The sequence below is a fragment of the Cinclus cinclus genome, chromosome 1 (assembly GCF_963662255.1).
Source record: "Cinclus cinclus chromosome 1, bCinCin1.1, whole genome shotgun sequence".
NCBI classification, from domain to species: domain Eukaryota; kingdom Metazoa; phylum Chordata; class Aves; order Passeriformes; family Cinclidae; genus Cinclus; species Cinclus cinclus.
Genome location: NC_085046.1, coordinates 23890022 through 23902491, shown reverse-complemented (window position 1 = coordinate 23902491; position 12470 = coordinate 23890022). Strand labels below are relative to the sequence as shown.

At 40.7% G+C, this 12470-nt stretch overlaps 1 protein-coding gene across 1 annotated transcript in view; it reads right to left on the bottom strand.

Annotated features, from left to right (window-relative positions):
* The window catches only part of COL1A2 (collagen type I alpha 2 chain), a 39109-nt gene extending 26885 nt beyond the window's left edge, over positions 1-12224 (bottom strand). Inside the window, exons 1-12 of the mRNA XM_062494995.1 lie at positions 11701-12224; positions 9409-9419; positions 8776-8793; positions 8044-8079; positions 6361-6444; positions 4987-5043; positions 2855-2899; positions 2702-2755; positions 2353-2406; positions 1919-1972; positions 1345-1398; positions 1014-1067 (exon numbers count right to left, since the gene is read on the bottom strand). Coding sequence (XP_062350979.1) covers positions 1014-1067; positions 1345-1398; positions 1919-1972; positions 2353-2406; positions 2702-2755; positions 2855-2899; positions 4987-5043; positions 6361-6444; positions 8044-8079; positions 8776-8793; positions 9409-9419; positions 11701-11770 — 591 coding nt within the window. The 5' untranslated portion in view covers positions 11771-12224. The remainder of the gene's footprint in view (positions 1-1013; positions 1068-1344; positions 1399-1918; positions 1973-2352; positions 2407-2701; positions 2756-2854; positions 2900-4986; positions 5044-6360; positions 6445-8043; positions 8080-8775; positions 8794-9408; positions 9420-11700) is intronic.
* Positions 12225-12470: the final 246 nt, after the last annotated feature.

Here is a 12470-nt window from a genome sequence, read left to right as displayed (position 1 = left end):
ACAACCTTCATTTAATATGGTGGTGTTTTCTAGCACTCTTATTAGTAACAGTTCTATTCCTTACTTACATGCTTTATCTGCTTTAAATCTCCAATGAGTGGACAGACTTTGCCATTTAAACTTTTTCTGAAGATTAACAACTTGTAGTGATATTGAAGAATGCTATGTTACAATTTAAAACCCTACAACCAAGTAATGCTAAGCTCTTAGAAACAAGCAAGATGGAGAATTAGTATTTGAGTTTTTCATATCATATATTAGAAGTCTGTATATAGAAGTTATATTAGAAATCTTTGAATAAAATCTCCTGTGAATCAGTCAAGATTCCCTATAACACAATTATGCAATACTGAATTTTTTAAGAACACTGATATTAGGCACTGAGGTGGAATGGGAGAAGAAAAAACTAAAAGACTAAGGAGCTTACCACAGATGTTTCTAGACCATATTTCAGAATATATTTTTAAGTGGGTTTTTTTTAAGACTAGTGTTCAAATGTGCACTAATATGAAGATGATAAAAATGAAAAGCCTGTGACAATCAAATAGCATTAACTCAGAAAAGTACGGCTTATTTCCAAATTTTTAGCAAGACACACTGACCATGCGTCTCACAAAATGGAGTTTTTTGTAGAAAAATAAGATGCTTTCATTTTAGCATGCTTTAAAAAAACCTACCCAAATGTAGACTACAATCCAGAGAAGAGTAGAGATAGCAAAGTCAGTCTGAAGTGCTGCTGAACAGTCAATCATCAAGAGCCAAATTCTGCAGCCTTTATTCACCAAAAGCACTTGCTTGTTTACAACTTGATTGAGGGCTCAGGAGTAAGGCCCCAGGAATGGTTTCTCATAACAAGGTGCATGTATTTTTTCTAAATGGATCCACTGACTTCTAGATTACTGCAGCTGGGCAAAGTTTAATGGCAACACGGAAGACTGATTGCATGGGCCTTCACATACCTTTTGCTAAGAAGGGCTACAAGTGCATCCTACATTTTCAGATTTTGTCCTTACCTTGTTGCCAGGAGTACCAGGTTGTCCTTTTTGACCATCCAGACCGTTGTGTCCCTATATTGAGTAGAAAAATAAATATTGATACATATTTTCTCTCAAATGGCTATATGAAAGTTTTTGGTCTTACAACATAAAATCTTCCTCCCACACAAAATTACTTTCTAATATAATCTTCCGATTTTTCAGAAATAATTAGTCTTTCATATCAGGCAATATTAAAAACTTCAAAGAGGTTCATGTAATCTTCACTTTCAGAGGATTTCCAGGGGTTTTCAGTATGCTGAAGTGATGTTAGTCCTAAATATTCAGGGAAAAGTATATATGTACTCACCCTAATTCCCTTAAAGCCAGGCAGACCAGGAGTTCCAGGGAAACCACGAGCACCCTAAAAACACAGTACATGAAAGATTGTCTCTCTTATTGTACAGTGCAGTTAAAAGGAAAGATGATGAATAAGTCTTTCAATAAAATTAGTAAGCAGATTTGGATCATTATCATTCAAGTAAGGAATAGAACCTAGATCCCAATCTCTCAGGACCAGACTTGTTTCAAGACTAACAGTAATCAACCCGATTTTTCCAGTTCTGAATCTCAGAAATTTCATACATTATCATGTGATAGTACAGCTTTTTAAACTTTCTATGCCAAGGTGCCTGCTTACCTTCTCCTGTTTAACTCCTCACAATGCCACTTCTGTTACTCATTACTAGCTTTAATGGGAAAAGGGGTAGGGAAACAAAATTAAAACATAACTATATGGTATCCCTTCAGGTAAGACCTGAAATGGTATTAATCCATATAAGGAATATTACTAGACTGTTAATGTGGTGAAATTCAGAAAGGTTGTTAGGTTTCATGGATTAGTGAATCAATTAAAGTACTGTATCCAGTGGATCACTACGCACCTGAGGGCCAGCAACACCCCTCTCACCAGGTCTTCCAGGTTTGCCAGGGTGACCCTAAAAAATGCAATAAAGACGCACTAAGAAGGAAAGCTTCTTTTATAAAATAGCAACACAAGCCATTAAGAAAAAAGAAAATACATTGGCAAAGCTTCCCTTTTTTCCATAAATACAGGGAGATTCTTAATTTTTAAGTTTTCTTGTCCCTGTGTTCAGGAGGTCAACTAAGGTATTTGGAGTGGTTTGGATGTTATCTGATTTTCTGTGCATTTCCAGCATACTGCATCTCTTGTACCATAAGATAATTATTTCAAGGATTTATTTATTTAACGGTGTAAAAAAATACAGCAAATAGAATGCTTAGCTTAACAATAATCTGGTTGTTAGAATTGAATCAACACCCCAAAAGAGATGAGAAACATTTAATAACCACTTACGTCTTCACCAGCCTTTCCTGGAGGACCAGGGGGACCACGGGGACCTTGGGGACCCTGTTAAAAATAGGTTGAGAATTACTTAAAGCATCAGTCTTCATTTGCATCTTCCCACTGTTTTCTGACTTGAGCTGGGGCGTAGGTAGAGCTTAATTGACTTTGCACTTTCTGATTCCAATTAGAGAGAGCTTGAATCTGAGAGTTCAGTTCTGTTTCTGTAACAGGATCAAGCAGGAGTATCCAAACATTTAGAGAAGTGCATATGGATAAGAGAAAAGGGCCTAAGCATTACAAGCCTACTTTGGTGAGCTATTGCTAATGCTAACAGGGTCTGTATGTGATCTGTACTTACCGTTTGACCAGGTTCACCAGGCTCACCAGGAAGGCCTTGGAAACCAGGAGGACCCTAGAAAATGAGGGAGATACTATTAGTTCCCAAAGAAGATAATTTGCAATTTTACTGGAAGGATGTCAGTGTTGGTAGGAGAGAGAAGACTGTACTCACAGGGGGTCCAGATGCTCCAGGTGGGCCTCTGGGTCCCATTAAACCCTAGAAAAGAAAAATCACAAGATATTTTTTTAAAAAAATCACACTTATACAAACTCATCTATAGCACCAGTTCCCAGAATTCCTAAAATATTGGTTAGCATCATGGTTTTCATTGTGCAATGTTCAAATGAAATAAGAGGAAGTTAAGAGAACCGCATGAATTTGCACAGGCAGTCCAAGTGCAAACATCTTCTAATGGCAAGGAACCTGCACAGAATCCAGTAGGATGATCACAAATGTACCCCTGTGGCTGTGAACTTCATGATTCATCTTCTTAATCTATTCTGGCTTGTTAGCAAGTAAACTGTTTCATTTTTTTTTTAAATTCTTCCCTCTACCCTTCATGTGCAGAAACATCCAGAGTTTAAAGATGAGGACCATAACACATTATGAAAGGCTCTTATACATATTGTGTATACATCTATTTCCATTAATTACCTACTTCTATTTAAATATTTCATTGTTTTCTGGTGTTGATTAAATTCTTTTCATATCACTTGCAAAATAAGTCACTAATATGCTCTCCTTGACATTATTTACAATTTACATACATCTTGAAAACACAGGGAGAGAAAGTCACTTCTAAAAAGGAAATTTCCATAGACTGGTGCCCTCTCTTAACAGTTATCTTAACATTTACTAAACAGGCAAACAATTGTGAACTGAAATTTTAACTTGGATTTCTATAGTCCAAACAAATGATTTAGAAGAGGTTTCAACAGAAATAATTATGTCTTAAACTGGTTTTAAAGCTTTCTTGGAAAGCCTTTAAGATTTTGTCATTACAAGATTAAAATCATATGCCGACTTTCCAGTGGTTTATGTAGCTTTCCCATAAGACTGAAAACCTTTTTATTAAGAGGAATAAATGCACATTAATTAAAGGCATTTACTCATGGAAGTTAAAGCAATGTTGTGGATATGAAAATATGCAGTAATTCAAGGAAAAGAATGGTTTCTAGACAGTTTGAATCACATGTGCTGCATAAACCCTGTGAATTTCTTCACTAATTATATTCTACAATTACTTTTCTCTTCCTGATCCTTTACATATTATTTGTGAAACTTAAAACTTCCTCACAATACTACTGCTGTCTCTGTCAAATGAACCTAACTGACCCAAAAATCGGAACACAGAAATGGTGACACCTCAAATAAAGCCTCATCTGTGTTTCCTCATTAATCATCAGACACTGAAGGCAGAACTTTATTGAAAGTACTCCTATTTTCCTGTATTTTGTAACTAAATGGATGGAAAAGTATTTTCCAAAATCCATTTAATATTAGAGTGTTTTCAGAAGAATCTTGGTCCTCCTTCATCCTGCTGCTCACCCATCAGATGCTCTGTGACATCAGTGTGTGTGGTGAATTTAACCCATATTCTGCTAACTATGTACACTGAAAATATTTGCTGACATAAGGAAGGGTTAGAAATTCATGAGGAGTGGCAATAGACCCCTTAAATTTCATTTGTTCATAGTATGCAATGAGCTATAAAGAGTCCTCCTCAGAACAGCCTTACAGTACCAAGTGATAACACTCAGATGTTGAGAAACAAATGCAGCAGCCAATTTCCTAAAAAACCTGTGCTATGCAAGGATATCAAAAGAGCTGTACAGCCATGGAGGAAAAATCACCACCAACTGGAGCCAAGATACTGAGTTACTTTCTAGGTCTGTGTCTGCTTTAGAGAATAGCTTTACAGTTAATCTCATTCCTAAAACACAATTTCCTGTCTCAATATGAGTAAAGTAATACTGTATCAAAGTACGTGTGTTATCTAACATCAGATTATGAGATTCATAGACTCATAGAAGTGTGGTCAACAAAAAGAGTTAAAGCACAAGTCCCAGCAGTGCTATATTCAAGATAAATATATAGATCAAGACCATATTTCAAGCTCTCAGACCATTTAAAATACTTATCATCATCCTATATTAAAGGATCAGTTTCCATTCTGAGTCAATATATGATCAAACGACTAATTTTAACACTATTTTTTTCATTAGTGGAGCTGAATTAGAGTTAAAGGAAAATTCTAAACGCATTATTCATGTGAGTTATCAAGTGCTCTGTCATATACCTACCATAGGTCCTGGGCCAAAATCTGCTGCTTTAGATGGATCGTATTGAGCAGCGAAGTTCTGTAGATAAGAAAAAGGTTGACATCAAAATATGAAAAGCTTTACTTTAAAAACTATTTTCAATCAACATTCTGTATCAAAATATCATCTGATTTTTTTATACTTGCTATGAGGTTTGTTAAAGGAGCATTCATATAACTCAGTAAATATAGCCCTATTATAAATACATTTCTATTCACTTGTTTCCAAAAAGACTTGATTTTTACTGGGAAGGCCCTTTCAAACCTAAGTATCTCTGCAGAAGGGATTCAATAGTGTGAACTGGAAATTAGGAATGTAAATTCAGTGCTCATTTAAAAGTGAAAACTTTCTTGAAACTCTCAAATTATTCTGCCTAATTTCAAGTGAGGGAAGTTAAGTAAAGAAGTGAAAAAACACGCATAAGTAAAATTAATGTATGAGCCCTGAGTAGCCATTGCATGAGCTGGGCCCTTCACTTTCAGAAACATTTGAGGAGTATGCAGCCTCAGAAACATTGCAATGGATTTTTGATATTTTATCAAAATAGAAAAAGAAAGATTCTCCACAACACAGTCAAACCCCCTTTTCTTGCTTGTTTCATTATTGTTGTTTATATTTTCTTGCTTGTTCATATTAAAAAAAAATAATGAAAGCAGTTTAATATTTGCAAGTAGCAAAATAAAGTGTTACTATTCACACTGAAGTCAAAAGAGTATTCTTCCATGCAGAAGGATTTACTAAACTCGATCAATACAACACTGTCTGTATCTTCATGCTCCCTGTGCAAGCTAATGTCAAGCAAAGAGTTAAATTCAGCATTCTGCAGGGAATACATGATGGACACTGGTGCACAAAGTGTGTATGCAACAGCCCATTTACAGTTCTGCAGTATGAACAGAAAGAAAAAGAAAAATTTCTAAAGGACAGTACTCTTAAAGTTCTATTAATTTTAATTGATTTTTAGCTTAAGGAGTCGTCTTCTTTGTCTATTCCAATACGGTTGCTGTCTCTTGAATCCAACCACAAAAGTTTATTTTCCTCATCTACTTAACAGCACTGGTTTCATTTAGTGACTGCCTAACACATTATCACCGTGTAAGTTTAATGCTAAATAACAGGGTTGATTTGCTCTTCTTCCTAAGTCCCTGTTGAATACGGAATCCAAATTTTCCATGGAATATATACACCCCAAGGAGGGCTTCATCGGAACTGGCCCCATCGATTTCTTATGGCTCACAAGAGAATATTTCTTCCACTCTTCAAATCAACAACAGTGTTTTCCAGCAGATATAAATTCCATATTGGTCCCAAAGCACAGCTTATGAGTTCTAGTAATAAAAAGTTTGGATGCCTTACTCCGCCAAGACCTGGAGGACCAGGGGGCCCTGGAGGACCTGGTAGTCCATCTTCACCATCTCTGCCTGGTGGACCTGGTGGACCCTGGAGTTAAAAAGAGAATTATACAGTGAATATTAGAAGTGGCTGAAGAAATCTCTGATGTGGTAACTTCACCAACAACCAGGCACCCACAGCATACCCTACAGCAGTGCTATATATTTCAATAAATAATTTCAATAAATGCTTAACTTGGGAAAATAAACATAGTCTGATTTTATGTTACCTTGCTTGTATCAGATATGTACTGGAGCTTTGTATTTGAGAAGATTTATGGGGACAGTATTGGATTTATGCTACCAAAGCGTAATATCCAAATTGGGAAGTTTCATCTTAAGTGACAAACTTTGGACCTATGAACCCCAAGTGACCCATGTGGACCCACACAGCCTGGCAGATCCTGTTAGTGAGAGCCTAAAATTTGACCAGCTGAGGTCAAATTTGAGGATTAGAAAAGTTTAGCCCTACTGATACGAGTTAACACGGATCCAGAGTAAGCCCAAAACCAGTTTTTAATCGGTATAGACAATTTGCTGGTATAATTGCAAATCCAATTAAAATTTAGCAGTGCTCTTCTACAGATTGATACTGTCCATCCACTACCACTGTCAGAACTTTTACAACAGGCTGAAATTACCAGTGTACAGTCCAGTAACATTTGTCCTTACATTCCTTCATCCTCATTACACAAAGCTGGTCAAGTTGTTGAGATTTTTGGACCCAGTTCAGTACTTAATAAAATCCATAATAAATGGATTTCTAAGGGAGCAGAATTAGGCTGGTTGCCTTCAAAACAAGGAAAGAATCTTATTTCATTAAACAAATTTAGTTAGTGGCAGCCTAAAGCAAACATCCAACTGACCACACTGATACAGTCTTCCTAATAGTTTCCATTACACTTGTCAGCAGACCATGATCTCAGAAATCCTCAAGAGCTCCCTCATCAGTACTATGGCATTCTCATTTTCAGATTATAGAAAAAGACACATAACTACACACTACCCAGAAGTTCAGAATACAACTTTACAAAAAGCAGCAATGATGCAGAAGCAAACCAGAAAAGCAGATATCAGCAATATGAATAAACATTACAATTAAGTTATTAAACTGTCCTTATTTATGGTTACTTTTATGGTAAAGCCTTCTGCAGTATAACATCCATTTTGACTAGCAGAAGGTAGATAAGAAATGCCCAACTGCCAAGAAAAGAGCTTTTCCAAAACATTTTTGGAGGTACAGATAATTTATTATCTTCAAAACAGACTTAGCCTATTCAGGTTTTACATATGTAGAGAGTTTACCCATACACCATATTACTCAAAGATTACATCTTTACATGTCAACTTTTCCCTCTGCATTTCTATGTGCTATTTCCACTGTGAGCAGCTGGAAAAACATTTTTCAAATCATCACTTAAAGAGCTAGGCTGCCCTATGATCTCAATCACATCTGCTCAGGCACAATGACCATAATTAGGCTGAATTTGGTGCATAGGTAATTTCTTTTTTAATGGAATTGTATGTGCAAGCTTCTACGGGTACAATCATTTAATCTCACAGCAATGCTTAAACTTAGTTTTTTCCTAATGGTCTTCCAACAACTACTGTTCAAAGATCACAAGTAAATGTCAATCTAATTCCTTACCCTCTCTCCCTGTGGCCCTTTGTCTCCTCTAGGGCCCTGCCAGAAGAAAATAACACTCAATGAGTTACTGTGGAAATTTTCCAGAACAATACATGGGAAACAGATACATTAAGAATAATTAGTGTACATTAAAAAGGGAAAGAATACAGGTCCAACAGTTTATTTTTCACAGACAGTATATTTTTGACCACAATTATCTACTGGAAATACATTAGCTACTCTCACTGCCACTATTGTGTGAATTAAAAGTGTCACTGCACAGACCACAGAAGTCCTTGCAAAACTGGGGTTTGTTTCTACCTAAATAACTAGTTCTAATTTAACAGTAGTGACTTTCAGAAATTATATAGAATCGATTTAGCCTTTTAGACCTCTGTGGACATTGCTGTGCTATTCAATCCCCACAAATCTTTACAAAGGAACTCTGTTAAAATAAGAATGACACCTTGATGCCATTTAGGTCTTGTTAGACTTAGTTCTGCTCACAGGTAAAGCACCTTTAATTCTATATTTGAATTTACCCTGGTGTTAAAATGCTGTATTGATCATTCCCCCTTTTTTTGACTACCTATTCATCTCAGTGCTACCACAATCTTCAGAGAACACTGAAATTCAGCAGTGTAGTAAATTTTCTTCCAATTATTTTTCATCCAATATTCAACAAAATATTAATCTGCTGAAGACTACCTAATATCATCTTCATTTCCACACAAGAAAAATAAAAATGCTTACCTTGCGCCCTGCGGGTGCCTGGAAAAAAATAAGGAAGAGAGTTTTTAAAAAGTTACAATTTCTGCCAGTATTTTAAACTAAAATAATACATAAACTTAGACTACTTTTCTTCTATAACTATACCTTTTTTCAGTCCAATATATTTAACTTTGCCCTATGGTTAAAAATTTCCTTGAAGGCTAAGAGGTTAAGTTTAGCAAAATACATGTAACTATATTAAAATGTTGTGTTGAAGACTGAAAACTGTATAGCTATTACAGCCTAAAATACTAGAACTAAAAAAAAAAAACAAAACAAGAAGTCACACCTGAGCTCTTTCATAATCCTACTGTGCAATGAAACTTAGACTATAGAACTGGCTTTAAAGTAGAGTCATCTCCAATCCAAACTTCCAGGTACAATGTCCAAAGAGGACTGCTCCGTTACTTTCTCCTCATGGTCTCTACACCTATGAAGGCAGTCTCTTAAAAAGGCCATCCCACTTGTGAAATTGGGGTGGGTACCTTTCCAGGCAATGCCTTCAGCATTTAATCACCACTTTTTGGGAATGAATGTTAGAAAATAATACTGACACAAGAGAAGCCTAGCCTGTTAATTGGAGTGTTGCTTATTAGATAAAAAAATTATACTGACCTCACTCACATCTGCAAAGAGAGGGAAAGAACAAAAGAGATAATTAGAGCAGGGATTCAAATATTTTACAAGGCTTAAATTTTAAACTTGCTTTCAATTCAAAATTAAATTTGCTGCTTTTAATTCAAAATTCAATTTTGTTGATTTCCTTAATGCAATAAACATTTTCCTAATGTGATTTCTTATTGTTGATAGTCTAAGATGATTATCTTAGACTGGAATGACTCACGGGTGAAATTGCCATGCATTTCAAATTCAAAATGGACAAGACAAGTAATGTGGCTGATACAGTAAAAAGGCAGATATCAACTATAAACCTGCTCTAAGTATGTTTCAACATACCTCCACTGAACACCCCCCACACCTATGTGTTTCAACATATTTTTTCATGCAAGAGATTAATAAACCCAGGCAGACTGGCATGTATGAAGATACTAGGTTGTAGGAGTAATCTGAAATTTTCAGATAAATGTCTCAATCCCACTTTTTATGGGAAAAGGTTCTAGCCAAACATCCCTACTCCCACATTTTCCTGTAAAACTGTGTAACAGGTAACAGTTTGAAGCTTTTAAATGCCACATTGCAAATAACTATCTCTGTATGTTATGCACTGCTAAGTGTGAGTATGTGCTTTTTTCATTAGCTGGAGAAAAAAAATTTCTGAATTTCTTAATTTCAAGGAATTAGAAATCTATTTTGACTTAAATTCAGCACAGTAAAAGAGTCTCACACCACACCTGAATGCCAGCAATTTAACATTACTGCTAACTAACAGGTGGTTGTTGGATGTTTTTCCACAACGTGTCACTTTGGCAGTGTATGATCACACTAAATTCGGATGACCCGTGCAGTCCAGAAAAAGGTAACAGAGCTGAAATGCTGAAAGCACCGGAGTTCGCGGCAGTACACACAGCCACCCTGTGCTAACCCAACACAAAACCAAAGCCACTGCTGCCCGCAGGTGACGGTGACACCGGCGCCTACTCAAACTCCCTGCGGGAAGCGCGGGATGCTCGGTTCGCGGAGCCCAACACGAGCCGCTCCGTCTCCTTTTCTCCATCCCCGGGGTTGGGGGCATGTCCCCATATCCCCAGAATGCCCGTCCAGAACGTCCCCGCCGCTGCCCCCCGCCCTGAAGAGGGCGACAGGGGCACCTTCCCGGGGGATATCATCCCGGGGTTCTTCATCCCGGGGGGCTCCCAGCGCCAGGAGCGGGCAGCGCGCGGCTGCTCCCTCCCTCCCTCCCTCCCTCCCTCCCTCCTCCGCCCTGGAACGCGGCCAAACCCTGGGTCAAAGCCACGGTGGTCAGGGGCTCGGGGGGCCCTACACAGGGCGCGGCTCTGCAGGAAGGCTCTGCCGAGCGGCGGGGCGCGTTTCCCTCCCATGTCAGTGTGCGGGGTGTGTGTGCGGGGTGTGTGTGCGTGTGCTTGTGGGGTGTGCGGGGTGTGTGTGTGTGTGTGTGTGTGTGTGTGCGTGCGTGCGCTTGTGGGGTGTGCAGGCTGTGTGTGTGCGCTTCGCTGACTGCGTTGAGGGGGCACTACATCCTCATCCAACGAGAGGTGGAGAGCTGCACTGCGCCCTCGGGGAGCCGCGTTCTCTTTTACCACTACAGCGGAGAGCACTGCTCCTTCCCTGCCAGCCTCCCCCTGCCCCACACCTCCTCCTCGTCCCCTTCCCGAATTCCTTGGGGACGCGGCAGCTCCGCCCGCCGCGCCGGCTCCGAGCGGCCCGCAGAGGGCGCCCCGCGCGCGGAGCCCCCGGAGCGACGGATGGATGGATGGATGGATGGATGGATGGATGGATGGATGGATGGATGGATGGATGGATGGACCGCCGCTCGCCCGCTGCCCCGGTTCCCTGCTTTGGAAAGACTGCCTCACGCCTCACAAAAGTGCAGCCCGAGTTCTTCCGTTCGCTGCAAACGCTCTCCACCCCAGCTGCATCTGCATCTCCTCACAGCATCTGCGCTGGAGGTGAAGCTTTGTGTCCTCTACGTACGAGCCCGCCTGGGGGGGAGATGATCCGTTTTAAATTTTTTTTTCCCTTTCTTTTTTTTTTTCTCCTCGTAAAGGGGGATCTCGTTGGCCATTTGCCATATTTTTCTGAGGGAAAGAAAGAATCAAGAGTCTGATCTGGGACGGAGGTGGCAAGAGCTGGTCTCTATCGCTTGGGAAGCGGCAGCTCCCCGCCGCCTGCCGTGCGTGGGGCGGGCGTCGGGACAAAGCACGGAGCGCAGAGCCGGACAGCCACCCCTGCCACCACCCCTGCCACAAACAAGCGGAAAACACTTACGTTGGCCTGTTGCTAGGTATGAAGTTACTGCGAGCAGCAACCAAATCCGCGTATCCACAAAGCTGAGCATGTCTAGTTGCAAGACATGCAGACTCCTTGTGGTGCCGAGTCGGTTGGATAGCTATCGCCTGTGGGACGCAGGCATACAGTCTCGAGGAGTAACTCCAACCTTAGCAGAAACCGGCTGCCCGGGACGCTAAATTAACCCAGCCCCGGTCCGCCCTACTTATACCGCAGGAGGGTCCCGGCGCCGCCCAGGCCGTCACGTGCCCCCCGTCCCCAGCCCTCCGCAGCAGCCTTGGCAGCGGCAGCGCCGGGGGGCGGCGACGCTAAATTGGTTCCATGCTTTGAGGACGTGGACACTGAGGCTTTCGGAAGGAAAATCTGACTCGTCGTCTCGGGATTTTTTACTTTTTTTTTTTTTCCCCCCCCCCTTTTCTTTTTCCTCCCCTCTCAGCCGTCCCACGCCCCTCTCGGCCCTCTATTCAGGGTGCACGGCCGGGAGCCTGGCTGGGCAGCCGGCTGGCAGCGCCCCGACGGCGTTCAAAGCGGGAGCTGTCCAGGACCTGCGGAGCCTCCCGCCCCGCGGGGAAGCGGCCGGGGGAGCCGGGAGGAGGATGGATTCCAGCTCAACCTCTCTCCGCAATCCCACTGCAGCCAAAGGCAAAACGCGACGCTCTCCCCATCCCCGGACCCCTCTAGCACGATCACGCCGATCCCGCGCTCCTGGCGTTTCCCCGCGGACAGAGAGTGCTGGAGACGCGCACAGC